The 25,484-nt window shown below is 57.5% G+C and overlaps 1 protein-coding gene across 5 annotated transcripts; it reads left to right on the plus strand.

Moving 5' to 3' along the window:
* Nucleotides 1–4,565: 4,565 nt before the first annotated feature.
* Nucleotides 4,566–25,484, plus strand: TRMT44 (tRNA methyltransferase 44 homolog). 5 transcript variants are annotated; one of them, XM_025051787.1, is made up of 11 exons: nt 4,566–5,223; nt 6,841–6,955; nt 9,474–9,693; nt 11,513–11,581; nt 12,365–12,472; nt 13,023–13,094; nt 16,755–16,861; nt 17,685–17,868; nt 19,389–19,803; nt 21,707–21,826; nt 22,116–23,954. In XM_025051787.1, exons 1-11 carry the CDS (start codon nt 4,608–4,610, stop codon nt 22,478–22,480), a joined length of 2,391 nt encoding a protein of 796 aa, XP_024907555.1. In that variant the 5' UTR covers nt 4,566–4,607; the 3' UTR covers nt 22,481–23,954. The 5 variants fall into 5 exon arrangements, with proteins under 5 accessions (XP_024907555.1, XP_015450495.1, XP_024907556.1 ...); XM_015595009.2 differs by having other exon boundaries at nt 22,221–23,954; XM_025051788.1 differs by having other exon boundaries at nt 21,710–21,826.

Genomic DNA, 25,484 nt, shown 5'->3' on the forward strand with positions numbered 1-25,484 from the left:
TGGTTTAACACGCCGCTTCCGGGGGCCGCTCCAGAGCTGCGGAATCGCCGCCTCGCGCCGGGCGTCCTCGAGTCACTGAGCGCGCCCATGGGGTCGGTGGCGCTCGGGGACCGAGCCCCGGCTGTCCGTAGCAGCCCCCCTACGCCCCACTGCCTCACGCCTGCGCCGGGGGTCACTCCGCACTGAAGCTCCCGCACCCAAAGCCCCGTCGGAGGCTCTGTTTGGGGGACCCGAACTAAGACGCGCACATCGCGTGACTCCACCGAGATAGAATCGGCTGGACTTGGCAATTTCCCACGTTAAAGAAAAAGGAGTCCAAAGTTTTCCACTTGAAGGGATCTGGAGGACAGGCAGTGACGTCATGGGGAAGCAAAAGATACGCAGTGGCAGGCCGCCCGGCGAGGATGAAGAAACCATTTCAGAGCTGCCTTAAGTTCGACAGGCTGGTAGGACGTCTGGCTGCAGACGCTCCCACACTGAAGTCCCTTCTTCATTCCCGGACACTTTCCTTCATGGTCGCAACTCATTCCAAACAGACATAATTTGGGGCAACAGCGGGGCCTTCCTGTTGCAAAAGGAGAAAGAGACGGATGGACGGACTAGGTAGGGTCCGCGTGTGCCACACTGTCCTACCCCTAGGCGGTGCTTCCAGCCAGGGGGCTGTGGCGTTACTGCAAGGGCTCCCCGAGTCCACAGGCACCCGGCAATGCAGAGCGAATAATAGCAGGCTGATAAAAATACATGCTGCTGGTTTTCAGATGTCTGGAGATACTTTTGAGAGTAATAAAATAATCCATTCTTTACAGAATTCACACCTTTAGGTCACAGTTTCTTCCAAAATTATAACCACTAGACAGTATGTCTGGTTCGCATGTTTTATTGACATCAGAAAAACATTCTTTCTGCTTGGCAATCAGTCGAGTCCACTGCAAAGGCATTTCCCAGCAGACCTCGGCAGGCCGCCCGGCGAGGATGAAGAAACAGCCTGTGACCTGGTGCAGGTGAGAGGCGGGAAGGCCTCAGGCAAGCCTGGCGCACTGGGCGCTGGACTCGGAAGTGTTGGTTCTTTATCAGATGGGGCTTCATCGCACAGGATGTGGAGACCGCACACGAAGCGGACGGGCTCGCCTCGCAATGGCACTGGGCTCTCCTCTTCCTCTTCCTCTCTCCTCCCTGCTTTGCTCGCGTGTGTCCCCCTCCGCTCTCCTGGCTTCGCAGGGCCAGCGGCTCCGAACAAGCTTTGGCCTCATTACTTCGCTCCCTGTCCTCGGTTTCCTGAACTGCTGATTGGATTTAAGGCTGTCGTTCCCAGCTCTGGCCCTGGCTTTGCTTCGGGCCCCACTTTCTGGTCTTTGCTTGCCAATCCTTCAACACCCAACACTCGGTCCCCTCCCTGGCCTCAGGATGCCACTTGACCTGTATGAGACAGGGATTGTGCTAGGTAGAATCGGGTGGGCATTGGAAGTTATTGCACGTGGGGAGCGAGGGAGCGAGGAAGGGGTCAAGCACTCCTCCAGGCTGTTTTGCTGGGACCTGGGTGGATGGAGGTGCCACCGAGTCAGGCAGAGGGGAGCAACTTTGAAAAAAGAAAGGAAGTTTGTCTTTGCACACGTTTTGTGAGCCAGCTCCTAGGAGCTGCAGTGGAGCCGGTGTCGACGGCAGGGGAGGATGAGAACTCTTGCAGTGACTCAGCTGACAATGACCTGGCCGTCCTCTAGTGGACCTCTGCCATCAGTCCCTACCTACCCACTCTTGTCCATTTTCACATCTGTCCGATTCCACCCATTTCCAAATGTGGCATGCTCATTTTTAGTCATTCACTCCATTGGCCATCACTGGTAACTGCATTTTTTTTAACACACCGCTAATACTAAGGTTTCCACCCAAACCCTGGCTGTTTGTCTCTCCTTACCCCCTTTCTCTCGCAGAAGAGCGGCTGGAAAGGAGTCACCAGGTCCCTGGGATGGGCCATGATGGTTCGGTGCCAGGTATGGTGCTGTCACAGCTCTGCCATGGTCACCAGCACCCAGTGCCAACCTCCTTCCCCCTACTAAAATGACAATAGGCAGCTGAGATTAGTGTCGGGGAAGTGTTGTGCTGTGTACTAGTTTTGTACGAGGTGCACATACGAAGAGCTGAAGCTTGGACCTTCGTGGCAAATGTTACTGGCATGAGTCAAAGAATTTTTTAAAACTACAAACCCAGCGCATTCGGTCCAAAGGGCTTGAATACTGAAGGAGTCCTGGCATTAGGGGCGTTTCTGGCTGAGGACCTGGAAGGCGATGGGAAGGGCAGGGCTGCTGCCAGGGTGGGCTGGAGCCCATATCCCATCAGCACGACGGGCTGGCACTGAGCACACTCAGAGCACATGTGGCCTGCCTGCCAAAGCTTCCACCGCTGCATTCCCACCTCCGCCCAGGTCCCAGCGCTTAGATGACAAGGACCCAGCCTATAGTGAGTCTCTATAGGGCTGCGCTGTCCCATACAGTAACCTCTAGCCTCATGTGGCTATTTTAAGTGTATATTAGTTGAAATGAAATAAATTTAGCATTCAGTTCCCTAGGTGCATTAGCTACATTTCAAGTGCTCAGTAGCCACATGTGGTTACTGTATTAGTGAAGACTAAACAGAAACTTCATTTAAATTGGAGTGGGGAGGGTCTATAGGGGGAGCTCTCACACTCCACGGTTCATAGTCAATTACCCGGAATAGGAAAAAGACCACTTTCCACGCCCACCAGGAAGATGTTCTACTTTAGCAGGAAGGAGGGTCTTCTTCCCACTCAGCCAATGAAAGACTATTACGACTCAGCCAATGAAAAGATAGGACACTTGCAACTCCATTTCCTTGGTTAACAACAGCCTTCTGAACCCCACCTTTCCTCTGTGAAAGAACATCCCATCGCTCTGGGAGACCTGATTTTGTGGTTTGCCTGCTAGGCCACTTATCTTGAATTGCCATTCTTCGTTGTTCCTGAATAAACCCGTTTTGCTGGAGAAACATCCGGCTGACTTTGTTCAAGGTCAACACATATTGCACTATCCAGACAGAACATTTCCATCCCCACAGAAATTTCTATAGAATACCAATATTAAGACCACTCCCAACCTCGGGCCACAGGTTGCAACCTTGCCCTAAGCCTGAATCTTGCCAGCTTTCTTTCACCCAGCAGTCTGTTTGGGGCCCTGAATCCCCCCAGAGAGACGGTCCCGGACAACCCTGCCATCTACAGTTTTCCTGCCACACTCTCTTCAGAGACCTTTCCATTCCAATTAATCATGGGGTGTCTCTTATGCGCCAAAAACTAAGGTAGGGCTTTGGTGATAAGCCGCACGGGGTACCGGAGCCAAGGATGCTTGTGTGCTAGAGGAAACAACACACAAAGTTTAGATAACTCTAAATAAACAAACCCAGTAATAAGATATGAAGTATCTGGGGGCCATTTGGCTGGAGGCCAAGGAAGCCCAGTCTGAGGACATTTAATCTAATTTAATTGAAAGATAGGGAATGAGCATTCCAGGCAGAGGGAATGCCCAGCGTGGGAATGAGGGAATGAGCTTGGCCAGTTCCAAGAATAGCTGCTGTGTTGGGAGCTTAGTGGGTGAGAGGAAAAGGAAATGAGGGGAAAACAGGAGGCGGAACCAGGCTGTGTGGGACCCTGGAGGCGGCCAAGAGGCAGCCAACTATTCTTAGTTCAATAGATATGTTTCCAGTGAGGAACTGACATGATCTCGTAATACCAGCCCTACCGGCCCATATCGAACTGAAAAATTCACCTCCTCCAAAACGCTGGCTTCTGGGTTTATGACTTCTCACTCCAGAGTCCTAGGCATCCAGGTTTCTGCTCAGTGATGGACCAATCTCTGCTATGCTCACTATGACATGCAGCAGAGCAGCAGGACTAAGTCTAGGACACCGGGAGGCTCCAGGGCCACAAAAGGGCCCAGCAGCATAGAACCTGAGAAGAGTTTTCACTTGTCTGTGATTCCGACAGAGACTCTAGGGAATAACGTACGAAAAGAACGAGGCACCTCGACGTTTCTGGAACATCACTGTGCTGGTGATGTTGGCCCAGACTGGCAGTGCTTATCCTTCCCCGTTCCTCCTGGGGACACGCAGGGGACATCTGGCTTTACCTGTCCTAAAAAAACACCCCAGGGCTGTGCCGGGACGCAGGAGCCGCGCCGCCAGAACCCTCAGAACGAAAATGACGGAGAGGGAGCTTCCCTAAGAGGCGTAAAGCACAATATTCACAAACGTGGGCGCCCGTGACTAGTCAGCAGTGCTGGAGACAATCAGATGTCGGACGTCGGGATATTTGATTTCTCCAGAATTCTCCCAGGCTCAGCTCGGGTGTCATCGCGAGGCACCCACGCGCCCGCAACGGGTCCTCGGGGAGTAAGGCAAGGGTTAAACGCCGTAGCCGGCAATTCCGCAGCGGACTCCTGCGGGGGAACCAAAGCGCGCGAACGCGGGCGCGCAGTCGGTCGGTCCGTCCTGGCCTCTCCCACTTCCGGCCCAAGCGCGCGGCGCTATGACGTCAGCACGCCGCGCCGCCTGTGCGTCATCGCGGCGCGCCGCCGCCTGGCTCTTGACGCTAGCCCACTATGGCGGAGGCGGGCCGAGTCGCCGTTCGTGACCCGGGTGCGCTGCTCCCGGACGGCTTCTGGGCGGCGGTGGCCGTGTGGCTGGAGAGGCCGCAGGTGGCCAACAAGCGACTGTGTGGTGCCCGCCTAGAGGCCCGGCGGAGCGCCGCCCTGCCCCGGACCGGGGCCCGCGGCCCCAGGCAGAGTACAGGCCCGGAGCGGGAGGAGCGGGCCACGGAGGGACACGGGCCCGAGGAGGGACGGCTACTCGGTCAGCGTCCCCCCGAGGCCGGCCCGGGCCCCAGGTCGAGCGCAGGCCTCGAGGAGTCCCAGGGCCGGCGCCACAAAGGGGAGGACGAGAGGGAAGCAGCCGCAGCGCCTCTGCTCGCAGGGGCCCCCGGACGGCCTGGCGAGGCAGGAGTCGGGGAGGGCGACTTGCCAGCCTGGGATCTGGATTCTCTCTGGGACGACTTCTCCCGAAGCCTCGGCGGCGGCAGTCAGGATATGCTGGCCTTCCTTACAGGCTCTGGGGCGGGATCGCAGTCAGAGGCTCAGCACCAGCTCGATGTGGTTCTCAGAACCGTCATCCCGAAAAGGAACCCGCTTTCTGCTCTGAGGAGAGAAATAGTCGTGCAAGGTAAGAGTATTTCTGATGGCGGGAGGTGTCAAAGGTGACCGAAGCCAGCTGCTAAAGTGTCAAGGATGGACTTTAGTCATGCAGATTTGTATTAAGTGGGAGAGGAGTCCAAGGTGAGTTGAACTCCTTCCATTTGCGCAGAGTCCACACGCGTCAAAGGGAGATTGAGGAAATGGGGGAGGGGCTCAGCAGTCAGGGAGTGAAAGGTACAAAAGCAGGAAGGGGGGTTGGGCCATGTGACACCACCTGGGCTAAATAAGAGTGCTTATGGAGGTCAGGCGCCTCCCCCCCAGAGAAGGAGATGGCCCCCATCTTCAGGTGTGGCCTGGAGCAGTCAGTTCTTTTGGCAGCCTTGAGCTCTGTCAGGCAGGCACTTTAAGGGGGCTTGGGTCATCCCAGGGGTGTGGCCTTGAGGCATTGGGAACCCTGTTAGCGTTTGTTCCGGTGTTTGGGGGCCAAGCGGAGGCCGAGTGGAGAACGGCTCAGAGGAGGACGGTCTGACTCGGCTCAAGAAGGTTCTCTCAGAGGTCGCAGTTAGGCCAAGACGCATGCGTCGGGCCTCTGTCGGTGAAAGGGTCCTGAAAGTACCGACTATGGCAAGTCTTCCGCAACACCCTAGGGAGGTCGTAGGCTTTTCGTTGTTTCCTGAGGGAAGTGTAGCAATGTGTGTCCTTACTGTGGCGGACGGGGTCGTCGCTTGGGACTGTATCTGTAAGGCTCGAGGTGAAGACGCTTTGGGTGTTGAATGCTAGACAGGAGTTGAACAGGTAAAGAGATGGTGGAAAGGTCCCCTCCCAGAGGAGCCCGTGGAGGCCTCCCTCTTCCTCGGCCCGCGGGCCAGCCCTGACCTTTCTCGTGCCTGGGAGCTGACTCCTCTTCCACCTGCAGTTGGGGCGGGTCCTTCGCTGCCCCGGCCCCTGCGACAGGGTGGAGCCCACCTGCCCAGTTCCTAGCGCTCTCCCCGCTTCTGAGTTCCAGAACCTTCACTTCTGCTCAGCCCCTTTTTGCTGTGGAACACGATGCGGTCACAGGTTGGGGTAATGGGGCCTGGACACCGTCAGGGGCTGTTCTGTCTACACAGGCAGCGATGCTGAATTGCTGAGGGGTGCCTGACCCCCATACTGCGCGCCCCTGTGAGGCCCCCGGGTGCCCCTCCTCCAAGCCTCTCCGACCCTGTTGCACCCATGTGAATGTAGGGCGTCTTTCTGTCCACCGTGTTCTGATCGGCTTTTACCTTCTGCCTCCGCTAGACTGAGAGGGATGGTGAATCAGTGCCCACGAGGCCTGCAGGGGGAAGCGCCTGCGTCCTCAGGCGGGCTTCGCCGCGGAGGACAGGTGGGCAGACTTCTCTTAGTGAGGCGGGGCTGCTGTCCATCAGGAGCGCCTCTGCTGAGCGTGCCTGCCGTGTGCCCAGCAGATGTGGGCTCGTGTAGGCTCGGGCAGGCTCCAGTGCAGCCGTGAGGAGGACGGGCCAGCCTGTCCCACCCCCTGTGCACTGTTGTAAATGGGGCGGGGAGCCCTGGGGGGTTGGGGGTGCAGCACCTGAGCCGTTACTGCTGTCAGTACCGCCTCTGGCTTAAGCAGCTTTGATTTATTGTCCTTACTTTTTCCCCCCAGATGTCCATAATGGAACCGTAACTTTTTTACCTTTGGAGGAAGATGACAAAGGGAATGTAAGCGTTCAGCTGAGCAACGTGTATCAGATTCAGCTCCGTCACAGCGAAGAACAGTGGTAAGAACTAGGAGCCTGACTCCTCCGTTTACGGTGTCAGTTGATTTCTTCAGCTGCGAAGTTCCAGGTCACTGAAACGCTAACGGGGCTCCCTCTCCGCCAGTTAGGGTTGTGGGACTCTGCCTCCTAGTTGGCGTGTCCATGACGTTGTTCCTGCTGGTGCCTGGCCTACGTTACTTGTCACAGCCTGGCTGGAGGCTTTAGTCTCTACATTCCGTGTAGCTTTGATGGTTGAATTCAAATAAACTGAAATCCCTTTATTATTGTGTTATGTCTTACAACTTGGTAATGGGGAGTAAGTGGAAGCTTTTTTATGTCCTGCTGAGGCTGTGGTTTTGGACATGGTGGCTGTTTGGCAATGCTTATTATGATAGTAGCCGTTTAATAGCCTCCCTTAGTGCCGTGTGGTGTTTGAGCCTGTACAGAAGATGTGAAATCTGGTTTACTTCCATTTGTTATTTTTCAAACGAAAGGGTCAGAGGAAGGGTAAATTCACTGGTTACTCTTCCGCTGCTGTTTTCCCGAGAGCCACTTCTGGTCTGTATTTCCGGAACAGCCTTGGGGAATGCACCTGTTTAATCAGAACGGGCATGGAAGGCAGAGGGCACAGCAGGAAGAACTTCGTTTGGGGTTGGGCAGACCTGGGCCTCCCCACTGGCGGCGTGACTGTGACCCTGAGTGCGCAGCCTCCGTGGCCCTCGGTCTTCACCCCTGTGAAAAGGGTTTGATAACGAGCCTCTGAAGGGGGTGCTGGGCTGGGCTTCCAGGGGCTGTTGCAGGCTCAGAAGCCTCATGGGAAGACAGCCGTGACCCAGGTGAAGCCTCTTGAAATTGTCAAGAGGTTGCCCAAGGGACCTGGTCCCAAGGCCCTTGTCTCAGCGTGCTCCTGTCAGGAGGCGGGGCGTCAGAGCAGGCCCTGTGGGGCAAGCCGTGGTGGCCTGCGGTGGCCCCTCGGGGGCAGCATGTTCCGCGCCATGGGTGAGCTTGGCAGCCATGCTTGGGTGTGAGGAGAAGCTCCCAGCCAGGCTGCAGCCGGCGCTCAGGACAGCGACACACTGGAATCGCGCTCCCTGCTCTTTGGCGAGTTACTGACTGCTGGCGCATGCCGGCGGCTCCCCAGCTTTCCAGGTCGGCATTTCCGGTCGTTGCCCCTGGGCAAGCCGTCACGTTACTTTGAGCACTGGTCACACTTCGGGGGCCAGACTTGTCGCCTCCTCAGTGAAGCACACATTAACTGGGGTACGCACTCCTTACCAGCCCTTGTCCCAGGGGTGTTTGTTACATGCCACCGTGTGCAGCGCCCTGGGGTGCAGTGGGGAGCAGGTCTCATGGGGAGGCAGGTAAACATATGCTCTGAGACCAGGTAGGGCTAAGTACCATAAAAAGAAAGCAAAGAGGTAAAATGGGTCTATTTTCATACCCCTCGTTAGCAAAGGCAGTGCCATGCCAGCGTATGTGGGGTGCGTGGGGAGGGCCTCTGAGGCCGTGACAACCGAAGAGGCCTGAGTGGATGAGGGAGTAGGTGTGGGGATCTCTGGGGGACACCTGGGCAAAGCGAGAGGCCCACTGAGGCCTTCCGAGGTGACCGGGTGGGGAAGGGGCGCGCTTGGCATCCTCCCAGGCCCTTCCCGCATGGTGACGGCCCAGGTGCGTCTCTCCACAGAGAATCAGGGCCTTAATCTTGTGAGTTGTGATGCTCGGATGCACGTGGGGACAAAAGCCCTGACAGTTGCCCGACCTTGCCCGCGTCCCCCGTGCCTGTCTCCAGCTCTGCCCCTCGTGCAGCTGCCTGTGCCGCTGCTCGTTCTCGGGCCCCCATTGAACGCCTCCCCTTTTTGTACTCAGCAGATTTGATGCTCTCCCTCATGGCACCGCCCGGACTGCAGCCTGGGAGAGCGTACTGTCGTGATCTGGGCCTGCGGTCGGGAGCACCTGCCGGGGACCCAGCACTGCTGGGAGCCGGGCAGAGCCGCGAGTGGCACAGGCAGAGCTGTGGCCTTCCCACATGCTGGTGGCAGAAGACATACAGGCAAAACGAACCCGCAGACTGCACAGGGCCTGCGTGTGTGTCCTTAGCTTTGTGACTGAGCACTCAACTTTCTGTCCAGCAAATAACTGGGGGACCTAAATTCACATTTGAGTTGCACATGTGAAAAGTTAGACAGGACAGAAATGTTAGGAAAATCCATAGACGCTTTGGAACCTCGCTAATTAGTGGGCAAGGCAGCAGGTCAGAGGAACTTTGTTATTTACCGTCTGTCCTGATGGGCTTCACAGGATGTGTAATGCATTTTTAACAACGTTTGCAAAGAGAAGAGGAATTTTTTTCTGTCTTTTAAATGTGTTTTTCTCTATTAGATGAAAATTCTGTAACTAGTTCCAAATTGTTTTGTGTTTGGGGTAAAATATTTTGTAATTGTAGCCGTCTTAAGTTCTCTTCTTTTGGTAGAGAAATGTGTAATTTCAAAATAAGAATTGGAACCAGCTCTGCTTATTCATGTTTCTCTTATTTTTAAAGGTTCATATCTGTTTTAATTTTCTGTCCAGAAAGATGGCATTCAGATGGAATTGTTTATCCCAAACTCACCTGGCTTGGAGAAGAGCTGCTGGCCAAGCTGGCCAGGTGGGCTGTGGAGAGCAGGAAGAGCGAGTTTAAACGCACCCTGTCCCTCGTTTCCATTGTGAAGTACAGCCAGGTTTACCAGGAGCTGAAAGACAAATACAAGGACATGGTCAAGGTAATTCTGGGGAAGACAGCTGGGGTTCCTCCACACTTGAATGCGGTCATGTGACCCGACTGCACCAGGTACAATTGTTTTTCCAGCGTCCTGCAGGTGCGGACGTTAAGTCAGAGTGTACTCACTCAATTTTAAGTCAGTGAACCCGTTTCAGGTCACTTGTTGCAGCCGTGCTATGACACGCATGGGGTGCATACCACAGAAGTGCTGGCAGGCGTGGTATGGAAAACTCACTTTTTTCACACGTAATGTTTTATTTTCAAGAGAGCAAAAGGGAAATGTTTACTCTAAAATAATTGAACATTAATTACTAAATTACTGTAATTTTTTGGTATGAAAATCTATAAAAACTACAGCACAAAGAAACATACTTGCAAAAAGGAGATAAACTTTATACCACGTTCTTTGTGTTTAAGACGTGAAGCGGCGATGACACACCCGGCTTAGGCGAAGCGCGGTTAGTGTAGCGGAACCTTCGTTCTCTTCCCGGGTCACAGCTCCCCGCCTCCTCCCGGAAGTAACCGGGACTCGCCATGTCCGCGTAGTTCATCAGTCACCTCTTGCTGTGTAACAGAGCACCCTGGAAGTCACAGGCTTGAAACGGCAGCCGTTCGTCCCTGCTGCAACGTGCATGGGTCCCGGGCTGGCCGGCCTGGGCCCCCTTCTCCCCCAGATTCTGGCCTAGTTGTTCTGCGTTATCTTGTCAGCTCTTCAGTCCTTCGAGAAGGGACTTTTGTATTCTTCCAGCTTTTAAACTTGTCCTTAGTGAGATGGTTCATCCGAACTGTCTAATCCCTGGAAACAGACATCTGAGCATTTGACAGCGGCCGCTGATAGGTCAGCATTTATCACATCCGTGACTCGAACGTGCGACAGCGGCCTCTGATAAGTCAGCATTATCACATCCGTGACTCGAGCGCGCGACAGCGGCCGCTGATAAGTCAGCATTATCACATCCGTGACTCAAGTGCGCGACAGTGGCCGCTGATAAGTCAGCATTATCACATCCGTGACACGAGCGCGCGACAGTGGCCGCTGATAAGTCAGCATTATCACATCCGTGACACGAGCGCGCGACAGCGGCTGCTGATAAGTCAGCATTATCACATCCGTGAGTCGAGCGCGTGACAGCGGCCGCTGGTAAGTCAGCATTATCACATCCGAGACTCGAGCGTGCGACAGCGGCCTCTGATAAGTCAGCATTATCACATCCGTGACTCGAGCGTGCGACAGCGGCCACTGGGTGTTCTCCGCCTCGTGCGCATTGCTGGTTGAGGCAGCGAGACCTCACTCTGCAGCCGGCATCCTGCTGCTTTCGGGGCACCCGGCGGGCATCTGGTCCGGTAGTTAAAGCTTCATCCCTGCTTAACACACAGGGAGGCAGGAACAGGACAGCTGAGCGGTGACTCCCGAAGCGTGACAGCCAGTCAGTCACCGACAGACCACAGCACTGGAGCACTGGCCTCCTGACCCCTGTCCCTTTGCTCCCTCCCCCCTCGTTTCTTTGTTCACTGTCCGTCTAGATAAGTGAGCAGGATGGTGTAGCCGAATGTTCTGTGGTGTCCAGTTATCTCACCTAAGTATCCTACAGACACTGTCTTTATTGCAAAATCCTGCCTTGGTCTGCATCGCTCTTGATGAGTCCTAAATCACACAGGCTAAAAGTTTCGTGCATTTCTGCCTTTGAAACGAGCTTATTTATTTTTTTTATTTTATTGCATAATTAGTCCAGTTTCACTTATGCCTTACGGCGATGCTTTATTGTAAACTTGTGGGGAAACGGGCGAACAATTTACACGTGCTCGCGAATGTTTTTCAGGTGTGGCCTGAAGTGACCGATCCTGAGAAGTTTGTGTATGAAGATGTAGCTATTGCCTCCTACCTGCTGGTAAGAACGTATGTAATCTGCGCTTAGTGCAGTGGGGCAGGTGCTGCTACCTGTGGTCAACATTTATCAGATCCGTGACTTGGGGAGTTTGTACTTCAGTTCGCCAGGGTTGGCCACACAAGTAACGGTTTCTGTTAGCTTTGCGTGGTGCCATTGCATGAGAGTCAAACTGGTGTGAATTGTGAAACTTGAGGCGGGAATTCAGGCTGAACAGTACTCTCCTAATTGCTAGCCAGGGTGGCGATGCTGGCTGGTCACCGGGAGCGCCGGTGGGAGCCCACCTGACGGGCACACGCCTTCCGGTCCTGGCGTTCCGGCCTGCGGGCTCTAGGTCTTTCCAGAGCTGGCTTGCTGGCCGCCCCGTTGGGACATGGCCTTTGGCTCGGCAGCCCCGATCTTCTCATCTGCGAGGTGTTCGGGCATTTCGAGTGGTTCTCTCCGTCTCGTGTTTAGAAATAGCGTAGTTTTGTTTTATCAGTGTGTACCAAACTCAAAGAATATAAAGTACGAAGAAACTAACAACCTCTAAAGCTCTTGCTCAGAGGCGACCACTTAACGTGGCATCTCGAGGGAAGAAGAAAGCTTCGTAGCCCCGCACAGCATCGGGCAAGAGCTGCGGGCCGCGTCCGGCTGCCCTCTGCTCGCCGGGCATCACCTGGGGGGAGTCGGGGCCTCGGCCTCCGTCCTTTCTGACCGGGCGAGTTAGAGTCCTGCGTGGGGCTTGTGCCTGAGTTATCCTGGGCTAGAGCGAGTTACGAACCGACTGTTTTCTTGTGTTTCTAGGTTTTATGGGAAGAAGAGCGAGCCGAGCGGGGAGTGACAGCCAAGCAGTCCTTCGTGGACTTGGGGTGCGGAAACGGTCTGCTGGTGCACATCCTGAGCAGCGAGGGGGTAAAGCATGGTTCCTGGCCCTTTCTCGAGTGTCTTCAGGGCCAGCACAAGGCCCACTGGGATCCTTTCCTGCTGGTTCGGTCTGGGTTCAGACAGCCTGGCTGTCGGAATAGCGACTAGTTGTGGCGGCTTGTGAAACAGGAAAAGACAGCAGCCTTTGTGAAGTAGACACGGCCGCCCTGTGAGAGCTAGCGGGGTGGTCACCGCATCCTGCGGGGAGTGACCGTAGAGACGAGGCTCGTCTGGGATGGCGAGCTGGAGGAGCCGCCCGCGATCAGACCTGACTGGCAGCCGAGGGAGCCGGCTCCCTTTGCGGGCGTTTCCTGAGCTCCGGCCCTGGCCCGTCTCCCCGATCACTCGCGATGGCCGTGATCCCAGTGCGGGTCTTGCCTGTGCCCATGTTAAACAGCCAAGAAGCTGCGCCGTGCCACCCGCGGGTGCCAGGGGTCTCCTGCTCCACGCTGGCCGTGGGACCTGCGGAGTTTAATTTGTCCTTGCTAATTTAATACGAGGTCCTGAACTTAACTTTTGTTTTCTGAAATTATTTCAGCATCCAGGCAGAGGGATCGATGTCCGACGAAGAAAAATCTGGGACATGTATGGGCCGCAGACTCGCTTAGAGGTACTGGCTTTGTTCATGCACCTGATCTCGGCATGGTTGTTCCTCGGGACCCTGATGCGAATGAGTGGTTTCTGTGGATAGGCCGGTCACAGATGCTGACCATGACAACTCAGGGCAACTTAAGTAATCTGAAATTCAGGAAAAGGACGGACTTTAGACTTCTCAAAGCTTGCTGGTCGAGCGGAAGACGGGGCTGCCCTCTGGAGCCGGAAGCGCCATCCCCTCCCTCGGCCCTGCCTCATGGTTTGCATCTTCTGTGGGCGCCCGGCGCTGTGTGGGGGGTGCCGGGCAGGTCGGTGAGGAGTCGGGGGAGGGAGGCTGGAAGGAAGCCAGGTCACGAGTGTGCAGACGGCGTGGGGGGCAGCGCGCCTGCCCTAGGCCGTCTAGTGAGTAGCCTGGTCTCAGCCCACGACCGCGGCTAAAGTGGGCCAAGTCACTCCCGCCTGTCCCGGTCCCCGTCACAGAGGGATGTCCCCCTGGAGGGGAGGCGGTGACCGGGCACCTCGTCGGCAGCGCTCCCGCAGTGGGGCTGCCATCTGCTGTTTAAGGGTGCTGGTCTCTGGTCGAGGCCTCCACGCCAGCCAGGGAGCGCTCAGTGGTGGGGTCCGCGCACTGAGCTCTGGGGTGCTGCGGGCACAGCTGTCCGTCCCGCCACCCAGCCCTGCTGCTCAGCTACCCGCTTTGTCTCAAGACCCTCGTCCTGGAGTTCAGGTGCATGGGCGAGACAGGGACACGGTTCCCATCCGCCAGGGGGCGGAATGCTGACGAGAAATGAGAATATTTACTTTTCACTGTGGGTGAAGAATGTTCAGGCTCAGTCATGTGACACACAATGACGTTTTAGTCAGAGAGGGACCCCCCGTACCTCCTGTATGTCTGTGGTCCCGTATGATTACAGTGGAGCCGAAACATGCCTGTGGCCTAGTGACATTGCAGCTATTGTAACGTAGCACAGCACGTGACTTGCACGTTTGTGGTGACGCTGGTGTAGACAAGCCTGCTGCAGCATCAGTCACATAAAAGGACTGGGTACTGCCCTGTCCGGTGCACAGAGCTTGGTGGCGGTGGCCGCCGTGCTCCTGGTGCGTGCGTTCACTAGGTGTCACTCTTCGTCACCGCTGCAGAGCGCACTCATGTCTGCAGTGGCCTCGACATCTCGTGGTTACTGCGTCTCAATTGTACCACATTCTCTCGTGCTTGAGTCAATGTCATGTTTTGTGCAGTGACCGCTGTCCAGGCTTGTAGTCCAGGGGTGACAGGCTGCCCCATGCAGCCTGGGAGTGCAGTGGGCTAGACCCTCCGGGTGCATGGAGGTCACTGTGCGATGTTTGCAGGACGACAGTCGCCTAGTGAGCGTTGAGAGCATGTCCCCTTCGTCCCACGGTGCCTGACTATGAACGTGGGGAGAAGCACGCAGGGACCCCAGAACCCCCTCAGCCGGCTTCGGCCGTCATCCCCCATCTCAGCCCCGACGTCAGCCCCACTGCTATTTGGAAACAGCTCTCAGGCCTGTCATTTCATCCGTAAATGAGAAATTAAACGCTCAAGACCGTTTTCGTCTTTTCTCTGCCTCGCTCTCTCTCACAGTCGAGGACGTTGCAAACATTAAGAACATGGAGGGGAGTTCGTGCACTGCCCTTCAGCTGTTTGCTTATTTTTCACTGCGTGTTTACGCTGTTTTGTGCTGCAGGGGTTTGCATTTGCTTGTGTGTTTATTACAGTAAAGTGAAACACGTAGAAGCTCCAGGTCTGCGGAGTGCGGGTGACCCAGACGCCATGCGGGCGGCTGCAGGTACGCGCAGGGCGTGCGCACTCGGTCGGGGCGGTTGGCTCTGCTTTGGGCGTGAGGCGTCCGGGCCAAGCTAAAGGAGCAACACGTTTGAATTCAAAGCCTCACGTCCACCAGTGACAAAGCAAAATGATGTCTTTGGGTGGGAGATTCCAGTGGCAGCCAGGTGGGCCCTCTGTTCAGCTGTGCCCCCAGGGAAAAGCCGGCTGGCGTGAGGACCCTTGGAGAAGGGGTAGAAGGCTCCGGTCCTGTACGTGAGGCCCAGCAACCTGCCTCAGACTTCTCTGTGGCGTGGGGGACGTTCCCCGACACTCGGCCAGGGCCGCCCTAAGAGGCGTCCTGGGTTCTAGCCTCGCGGGCTTGTTTTCTCGTCACCCCGAACTTCTGTCTTCGTGCTGGGAGAACCCTGCTCACCCTAATGTCACTGAGGGGGATGCTGGCCGTCTCTCTGTGCCGCCTCTGCTCCAGAGCATGTGCTCAGACACGAGCTCGGCGTGTGTGTGTGGCCTAGCGATGGGTCCCTGTGTGAACGGGCGCAGCTGGGACCTCGCAGGCCCAGTGGGGCCGCAGCTCCGGTCTCTTTCAGAAGCCTCGTTTGGTTATATAAGCAGGAAGCCGTTATTTTTAGTAACGGCATGGTGAGGATCACAGTCTTGGTTGTGTTTGTGGAGCTGTCTGGGAAACAGGACTGTGGCAGTTTGCCCCGCTCACACCGTCTGCTGGGACGTCTCATTAAGTGAGGGGGCCCTGGCCGGCTGTCGGCAAGGTAACTAAGTGCTACCATTGCCGCAGAGGGCAAGCGATGTTTTTTGTTAGTGCAGGCCATGTAGAGAAACAAATAGGCAAATTTAAATCTAGAAAGGGCAGGAATAAAGAATAAATATCGAAGACTTGTTTTCCTGCTTTTAAATGACGTACGTGCCAGTTGAGCAATACTTTCAGCGTTTTAACGTATGTATGAATCGAAGCACTCACACTTGTTGAAGAAGCAGAAAGATTGTAGAATTTACATTCTGTTTTTATGGACATCACGTCTGCACGACTCGTCCTGAAGTTTTGTCGTGAGGAATGGCCTGGGCAAGTGACCATTGTCGTCATGCTTTCCTGTTCTGATCACGGAGTGACCCGGCGTCTTACTCCCTGGGGGGGCTATTCTTCCACTTTAAAATTGGAGGATTTTGAGTAGTTACAGTCTCTCTTCTCTCTTCCCAGTTTTGACGGGCAGGTTCACCGTTGAGACTACTGATTTCAGTAATTAATGAAGACCTGTTATTTAGCAGGAAGTATAGAGCATTTGACGCTTAGCTTCAGAAATCATCACAGAGGTCAGCGCGCCCGTCTGGTGGGCTTTTGCCAAAGTTAATGGCACAATAGCAAAGAGCCACGCTCTCCTCTGTCACCTCCCACTGCGCTCGACCCTTCGCAGATGGAGACAGAAGGGCTCCGAGGTCGCAGGAGCGCGTTCTGTCAGACAGAGTCGGCTTCAGCCCCCGCTGCTCGCCACTGCCCACTTAGGGCCGTTGCTTCTCCCCACATTCTGCTAAGGACTAAGCGGTTCACATGTCCCCTCTCTTCCAGCGTCTGTTTGTTTTTGTACTGAAGCGCATTTTTAATTTTAATTTTCAAAAGGAGATTAACCCTCAGAAAAGTGTTGTTTATCTAGTGAAGACTAGAGTTGCCGGCGTTTCCTGTCCTGGGGCAGACACACTCACCTCCTCACCCCTAGTCCTGGCGTCAGCATGTACACAGGAAGCCCAGAGGGGCCGAGAGCCTGCTGGAACCTCTGGCCTCTGTCTCCGTGGCTGGCTGGCTGCCCCAGCGGCTCTGCATTTATCTAGTAAACACTTAGTCTTATTTTTGTTTTTTTTTAGGAAGTTGCTATCACACCCAACGATAGGACCCTCTTCCCGGACGTTGATTGGCTAATCGGTAACCATTCCGATGAACTAACACCATGGATACCTGTCATTGCAGCCAGGTGAGTGAGTAGACAGGTTGGCAGAGTGAATAGCTGGGGACATTTCGTTGCCTGCAGCTTGCTGTCCAGAACGGGGGCCACTAGCCACAGGCGGCGACTGAGCACTGGAAATACAACTAGTTCAAATCGTCGAAATGATAATATATTGGGTTATATTTAAAATAAATTCCACCTGTCTTTCTATTTTAAATATGGGCACTAGAAAATATAAAATTACATACGTGGTTCATGTTATATTTCTCTTGGACAAGGCCAATCAAAACTGATTGTTTCGATAGTGTATCCAGGTTTGAAAAGCATGTCGTACAGGTTTTTTTAGATAACAGGAAGGTGCTTTGCGGCAGCTTCTTCTGGACGGGCGGGGACTTCATCGAAGCGCGGGTCGTGCACTGCCCGGAACGCTTTGTGCCCCAGTCTCCCTTACCCAGGGATCTTGTGGACGGTTCGGGCTCCTGAGGCATTCCGTAGGTCAAGGACAAAACCTTCTCTGCCTTACTCAGCTACCTCTGAAATTCCTGATATATAGCTGAAGTCTCGGTTCACTTCAGAAAGTTTTAGATTGTAGCTGAGAAGAATAACTGCAACGCAAAAATGTTTTTTACAAAAGTAATTAGAATCATATTTTGTCGAAAAGCTATGCTGAGCTATGTTGTTTGTAGAGACGGCCGGAGGCTGTGATTCGTTCTGTCGTTTAAACTACGAGTCGGCAGCGGACGCTTATATTTTACCCAGATACAGCACGGCCACGTGGTTTTCTGCTGAACTTGCTTTAACAAATCCATTTGAGACTTCTGGTTTCCGTGCTTGTTGGTTCTTTTTGAAGGTCTTCCTACAGCTGCCGTTTCTTCGTCCTGCCCTGCTGCTTCTTCGACTTCGTGGGAAAACACTGCCGGAGGCAGAGCGGGAAGACTCAGTACCGGGGGTACCTGGACTTCATCAGCGAAGTGGGCCGGGCCTGCGGGTTCCGCGTGGAGGAGGACTGCCTGCGCATCCCTTCCACCAGGCGGGTGCGTCCCGCCCCAGCGCTCTCGGGGGGCGGGCGGGCACCTGGGTGGGAGGCAGCGGGCCACGTCGCAGTCACGGACGACACCAGCGCATGACAGTGCGTGCGTTGCAGACGGCGCCTGTGCCGGTTTCGACCTCTGCCGTTGGGGTTCAGAGGGCGTCTCTCTGTACGGCCCCCTCCCTGGAGACGTTCATCGCTTCCTTCTCCGGGCGGCTTTGCAGGAACCTTCAAGTCCTCACTTGCTTTCTAGAGACAGCGTGGCCCCGGGGACTTCCCCAGAGGTGTGTCGGCCTGACTTGTGGGAGTTTCTGAACCCAGTTTCTCTGAGGCTGACTGCGCCTAGTTCTGTCTCCTTAGATACGCAAATGGCCGAAATTAAGGGCTGTTTCAGAAGTTCACAACGATTACAGGTTTTTTATGAAAAGCTAAAAAAATATGAAAAGCTTATGTGACACGTCAGTGGTCCGGGCAGAAGTCACCCTTGCGCCCTCTCTGCCTGCCACGTGGCTGGGCCGCACGCTGGCATCAGGCCCATCGCTGCTGTTGGTGCCAGCGCCACCCGGTCACTGCAGAGGCCCTTTAGGGCTCATCCTCGGAGCCTTCGTGCCGTCCCTTACACGCCCGCCCTTTTGGCAGGTCACAGTGTACTCCCGTTTGGGTTGTGAGGGTGGGCGCAGAGACCCCTCAGTGTGGCGTTGGCCTTGCTTGTTCCGCTGCTCTCTGTGGAAGCTGCGGGCGATCCCTAATCTCCCTGGGCCCCCGCTTTCTCAGAACATGACGGTTTGGGGGTCAGATGTCAGAGTTGGTGTCCACACATGGCGGACTGGCTTCATGCTAGGCATGCTCGTTCCCCATTCAGAGAAGTCACCTGCCTGTGGTCACACATTATGGGTGGCAGAGCTGGAGCGTTGCAAGAGGTAGCTCATGTAACCAGATTCGCTTTGGTCGCCTGTAACCTGGCTTTGCAGTTCGTGCCCCGGGGGACATATGGAGGCGCTGTGCTCACGGCAGCAGCCCTGGCCAGGGCCTGGCTCCCCGGGGCTCCCCGAGAGCAGCCTTCTCTGGATGCAGGACGCACGGAGCAGGGAGGGGACGGCACGGATGAACGTCCACGCTGTGCCGAGCGCCGCCGGGTCCTCACGCCGGCTCGGGCGAGGCTGAGAGACGTCACGTTCTGTTGCGCCCCGTCGAGAGCTCCTAGGCGAGCCTCGGGGCCTCCGTGGGGCAGAGGAGGGGGCGGATGAGGGCCGAGGGCCGCGAAGTGGCGGGAACAGGGCAGCGCGCACGCTCACTAAGTGGATCTCGATTTGTGCGCGTTCGTTCTGCCCTGAAGTCTGGGCGGTGAGCAGTTTTGTGGGCTTTTGCCACCGTTCAGCGTGGGGTCATCGGTACTGGGGTTGGTTTTTAGAGTGAGGGCTCTCACGACAGGCGGCTGACGCTTTTATGTAGCGTGTGCGCCAGAACAGACGCGTGGAGGCCGCTGAAGCCCTGGGGGAGCCTGACCCTGCTCTCTCCGCGCAGGTTTGCCTCCTCGGCAAGTCCAGGACGTACCCACCCGCCGGAGAGGCCTCCGTGGACGCGCAGAGGACCCGGTACATTAACAGCCGGCAGGGCCGCGCTGCCAGCCGCCCGAGCTGTCCGGATGAGGGGCCTGCCCCTCCTCCACGCGGCAGCACGGATCAGCCCGGCAGTCACCCCGGTGGCTGCCCCGACAGCCGCCCCGACAGCCAGGGAGCCCCGGACGCCGGGGCTGACGGGCGGTGGCTGTCTGGATTCCGCCCTAGAGAGAAAGCTGAGCGCGGGAGGAACTGTGCCGCCCTCCCGCGGGAGTTCGTGGACGGAGTGGTTGTACAGGTGGCACAGCGGCTGCTGGGTGGGAAGCGCCTCGACACAGGCGGCTCTCGCAGCGGGACCGTGGGGACCTGGAACCGAGGAGGTAACGTCTGCACCGCCCCCCGGGCCTGCGGGGCCTGGGTGGTTTTACACGAATTTTAAAGAGGATGATAACAGATGGGAGACTTCCAGGCTCCTCGTTTCCTTAGAAGTCCTGTTGACGTGCGGGCCTCCGGCTGCCTCCGAGTTGGCCAAGGGCAGGGTGCTAACCTTGGGCTTGGGCCCTTAACCTTGACGTTCAGGTCTCAGACCTGCACCTACTCGTTTCAGTCTGCAGAAATTATCCAAACAGAAAACAGGGTACGGGCTGCCAGAAAGATGCACCGTCTCCTGGAATTCTGTGAAGTCCCCAAAATGCCAAAGCAGTCGTGAGAAAAGGAGGTCATTGTGTCTGCTCACTTTCAGAGGAGGGGCGATGTGCCAGGCCAGGAGTGGGAGAGGCGGAGTCTGAGCCTTGAGGCTTTTACGGAGCCTGCACCCGGGTTGGATAGAGCTCCCCCAGGGCTGCTGGGTGAGGACCTGGTGTCCATCCTGCTCCACTTCCTGGCAGGGCGGTGGCCGGCCGCCAGGGGGCGCTGTGGAGCTGTCCGTGTTTGGGCCGAGCCAGAGCCTGGCCTCTTGAGTTTCTGGGTCTCTGGAGGGGATGGAGGACCGTCCCTCAGCCTGTCAGGGACCGCGCCCGGCTGCCCTGTGGCAGGACGTCTGGGAACAGGTCACAGTGATCCTTTGCCAGCCTTCCTCGCCCGTGAGTGTTGTGCTCAAGTTTCTACTGTCGTCATTTCGTCCCCTCCCTCTTGGGTCCTTGTGACATGGCAGCGCCTTCGAGCATGTCCCCCTTCAGGAGTCACCCGACCCTGTTAGTGTGTGACCAGAAGAACCCCCAGGGACCCAGGGAAGTTCTGGCAGGTGTGGCTCTGGCTTTGGGGGCTGACCATCTGCGACTGCAGACAGCCCTGAGGTGCCGTGGGTGTCCGTGGTGTTCTCGGCTGAGGCGGGCCAGGGTGCGAGGAAGGCAGGCTGGGTGGGGGGTCCTAGCAGGACCTCAGCACGGAGCCCGCAGCATGCGGGCGGGTCCAGAGTCCCAGAGGCCTTTGGGTGGATCTGAACACAAAGAGCTTGACCTTCCACCCCAGGGCAGCCCTTCCCTCTGCCAGGCCCCTTGGGAACGATCCAGCACGAGGGTCAGTCTGTGCCTCGGACGCCCCTGGCTCTTTCCCCCGACTCAGAGGTGGACAGTGGGCTCTGATCATCGTTTCTCAAGCCTGCACCCCATCCCACCCCTGGGGTTTGGAGACACCTGGGAGCCAGGGCGCTGTCCTTCCAGGTTGGCCTTGTTGGTCTGGGGCTGGTCCAAGGGTCTCAGGAGGAGCTGGCCCCTGCCCTGGCTGGGGGGTCAGGACACACATCGGGGCGAGTAAGAGCTAGCGGTGCGGACCCTCATGGTCACCAGGCAGCGTGTGAGAGGCGGAGTCGTGGAGCTCGTGGGGGCTGGAACCTGGGAGGGCGGGGAAGACTTTCTGGGCCAGTGTTTAATTTTTCCTTAGATTTCTCGTTTCAGAACTGGTTTAAGGCAGCTGAAAGGTGGACCTTGGAGGCCATCTGGGCTCTGACAGGTTGCGTTAAAGCCACCCGTCTAAGGGTACCCACCTGCACAGGCCTCCCAGGCTGGGCCACGCAGCTCTGCCAACCTTTGGTGTCTGGGGCACGGTTCCCCTCGGCTCGCCTGCGGCGGGGAGGGCCTGGCAGGTGGGAAGGTTTGGGCATCTCAGGTGGCGACGGCTCTGCCTGTGTAGCTTCAGCTGCTGTGGCGCGTAGCCGGAATTAAATGTTTGTGGTTCCTCCTGCTCACGTGCTCAGGGGTTGGGATTTCTAGAACTAGAACTTTCCTTGTGCCTATCGAACGGGTTTGTAATAGGCATTTTGTTGCTCGGGGGACCCCGTTTCAGCAGAGAGCCTTTCCTTGGCCGAAGTAGCGGGCGAGCTGGGCGGGGAGACGCTGCGGAGGCTGAAGCGGGAGTGCGGCGGCCTCCAGACGCTGCTCAGGAACAACCGGCAGGTGTTCGAAGGTGAGCGGACTGAACCTGTAAACGCTTTCTGAAGCCGGTGAGAGCACGCTCTGTGCGCCGCCCCACGCCCACCTCCTCCCACCCAGCCTCGGCACCTCCCGTCAGCCTTCAAGCCCCAGTCTGGCCCACGTGGCCGCCGTGTGTTTCCGTGGGGCTGTCCCCACCCCTAGGGCCACCTGTTTGCTCCCCTCCCCAGGGCCCTGGCTTCTCTGATGGCAGCCAAGTGCCGTCGCCCCGAAACCACCTTCTCGGCTGCCCCCACCCAGTCCTGCCTCCTCTGGGCCCTCAGGTCCCGCATGTGCTTCTGCATGCCACACAGCCTCCTGCACCTGTCACGTCAGCACCCCAGCTAGGCTGCGAGCTTCCTGTGGGCGACTTTCGCCCTGTGTTTTAGAGTCAGGAACACGTTTCTGCGTGGGAAGCTGTCTGACTTGGGAGCTGGCTGGAGGATGTTGGACGCAGGCCTGCCTAGGACCGGATACGGGATGTCGGGAGTGGGTGACAGCTGCACCGTGTCCTGGGGCATGGGGCAGCATGTCGACGTCCTGGCTGGCCACAGGGCTCCTGGCTGCTGTCATTCAGGGCTGCCCCGTCATTAGCGCCCACTCCCCAGGCCTTAGAAATCCCAAAGGGCCCCTTTTCCTGACCCTGTAGGAATTGCTCCAGAAGCGTGGCTAGGTGTCCTCTCACCGGTCAGGGGAGGCCCGCCACACGCCAGCCTGTCCTGATGTCTGGAGGGTGGGGTTCCTGCCCGGCTTGGGCCTCTGCGACCTCCCCCAGATGTCTCATGGCCCGTCCTGGCCATCACGGGCTCCTGGCCTTTTGGGGCCCACCCCGGGAATCTGGGAGCCTTCGAGGCACCTTCCTACGCACTTGAGAGTGTGTTGTTCTGTGCTGCACCCAGAGGTGCTGCTGTGGGGACACCTGGGGACACAGCAACGTCTCCTTGGCTCGCGCTTTCAGGCAGAGAAAGCCACGACACCCTTGGGAGACAGTGGGGAGACAGCACGCCGGCCAGAGGTGCCTCTTGGCCCCGAGAGGACGAACCTCCCGTTTGGCTGGCGTGGCTCCTGTCCGTTCCCCGGGGAGTCCTGGTCCGCGTCGGTGTGCAGGGACGGGCTGGGCGGGGTGGCGCTTCTGTTCACCGTCCAGTTAGGAGCCGCCCGGCCAGCTCTGCTCAGCGGGCCGCTGCTGCGTCTGCCCAGCCTCCTGTCTCAGCGTTTTGCAGCCTCCAGGCAGAACCCAGCCGGCTTGGTCGTGTTGGCTCCGTGTCACGTGTCGTTGGCTCTCGGGAAGACGGCCAAGTGCGAGCTCCGGGGGAGCCTCGGCTGAGTAGGGACGACCAGCTTAGGGGGCAGCTCCGAGGGGCCCTGATCAGCTGCCCGGGCCACAGCCCGTCCCTAGCCCTCTGGGGTCCTCCAGTACCTAGCTCTGACATCACCCTGGCCTCACAGGCCCCTCCCAACACCCACTGTCTCCTGCTCTGACCCCCCCCTGCCGGCGGGGCTGCTGGTCGCTCCTGCTGTTTGGGGGGCTCAGACTATGGGCATCCCCGCTGCCTGCTCCCTCGTCTTTGGAGGGGACCTGCGCCCAGCTCGCTCATTTTCTCTCTGTGACGTGGAGGCCTGGTCCTTGAGGACCGGCGTCACCATGCAGACAGTGTCCGACCTGCCTGAGTCTGGACCGCGTCGTGGCCCTCACACCGGCTGCCCTGGGTCGTCAGCCTGGCTTCCCACCAGCCACTCCACCCCATGGTCACACCTTGGGTCTTGCCATCACCAGGACCTAGACTTCAGGCTCAGGGCACTTCACCATCTCCCAGTGTCCAGCGCGCTCCTGAGAACTCCGGCCCCTCCCCCAGCCCTCCCGCACCCCCTGCTGGCCCTGCCCTGTTTGGGGTCCTGTCTCCCAGGCCTGTGCCTCCGTCACCACTCACCTGTAGGTGGGGCCTGCGAGCCTCAGCGGGGCGGGGGCTGCCATCCACTGCTTGAGATCTCGGCACCTTGTCCCACTGGGCACCGGCGGCCAGGGCTGGTGGGGACCCAGCCCGTGTCAGTGCACCCCACAGGTCCCGGTGCTCTGAAGGACTTGCAGGGCGATGAGCCGGCTGACCTGTCTCTTCTCCAAACCGCAGTTCTGAACGGGAGAGTGCGCATTCGCGACTGGAGGCAAGAGAAGCCACTGCAGGAAAAGCAGCTGGAAGCCAAGCGCAGAGCGTCCTCCGAGGCCTTCAAAACCCGCCTCTGCTGGTTCTTCGTGCACCACCCCGACGGCTGCGTGCTGCCCGCACACTGCTGCCCGTTCGCCCACGGGCCCGGGGAGCTGCGGCCACCGCCGCCCACCAGGAAGAAGCAGCAGCATCTGTGAGCCTTCTCCGCCCTGGCGCTGGACCCCGCGCTCCGTGCTGCTGTGTGCGGGCCCCTTTCCTGCTGCCTCCCTTCAGCTTTCCATGGGGACATGGCCGCGTCACAGGAGAAGCTCATGGGGACATGGCCGCGTCACAGGAGAAGCTCGTGGGGACATGGCCACGTCACACAGAAGAAGCTCAAGTCGCTCGTGCCTCGCCCTCTCCTGAGTCCTGGGTTGGTTTTGAATGTGCAGACTCTTAAGTATGTCCATCTTTTTGTCAGTGTGACAGTTCTTGACGTGTCCTAGTCCAGGGGGCAGGCAGTGCAGTCATCCCTGCCGCAGCTCACTGTGCGGGAGACCCGGCGGCCCTGGGGGCTCAGTCCCCCTCTTTCCTGCCCTTCCCCCCGCTGGAACTGGTCGTCATTTCCAGGAACAGAATCGCGTCTGTCTAAGGTCACTTCTGCAGCGTCACACAGGAGGCGCAGCGCAGGCGGCCGTGCGTCTCGTGGTCCTGCGGCAGGTGTCCAGGCCACCGTGCTGTGGCGCGGGTGTCCTCGGCTCCCTCGCGAGCGACGAGAAGACACGCCCCTTCCTCTGGGGCCGTGGCTCGGTGCAGCACCTCTGGTTCCAGGCGCCCTTTCTTCCTGGCCCCAACACCGCGCCCCCCGTTCGGTGGTCACTGCGACTTCGGGCGTCACACGCAGCAGCACATCGTGCCTGTGGGCGTGCACGGCCGGGCACGGCTCTGAGCCCGGCCATCCGTGTTGTCCAGACGGGTCCCGCGAGCTCCTCGCCGGCGGCTCGGGACTCGGCCAGGCGCGTTTTCTTTCGGCTCTGGCGCTACGCTCCGTTGTTCTGGCCTTTGCCGTGCAGCGCGTGCTGCTTCTCGTCTTTAGTGTTCCGCAGTCTTGTGTGTAAAGTGTGATTTTTGTTTTTCTTTTTAAACCTCGCCTGGGGTTTGTTGGACTCTAAGTCCCTGGGTCACTGTTTTGGATCCGGTTGGGGGAAGCCGGCCGCGTCCCGTCAGTGCTTCCTCCTCCCCCGCTCCCTCGCTTTCCTCCTAACGCCCCGTTACGCACACGTCATGTCACGTGACGCCGCCCCGCAGGCCCCGAGGCTGCTGCTCCACTCTTGCTCTGAGCCTCGGTTCGGATGGCTGCCGCTCGTCTCCACGTCCGTCAGTCGTCCCATGGCGTCTAACCTGCTGTTAATCCTATCAGTGACACACATTTTTTAAGTTTCAGAGATTGTCATTTTTATTTTTAGGGTTTCCGTTGGGTATTTTTCTAACAAGTAATTTCTCCTGAAA

The sequence above is a fragment of the Pteropus alecto genome, unplaced genomic scaffold (genome assembly GCF_000325575.1).
Source record: "Pteropus alecto unplaced genomic scaffold, ASM32557v1 scaffold5, whole genome shotgun sequence".
Classification (NCBI taxonomy): domain Eukaryota; kingdom Metazoa; phylum Chordata; class Mammalia; order Chiroptera; family Pteropodidae; genus Pteropus; species Pteropus alecto.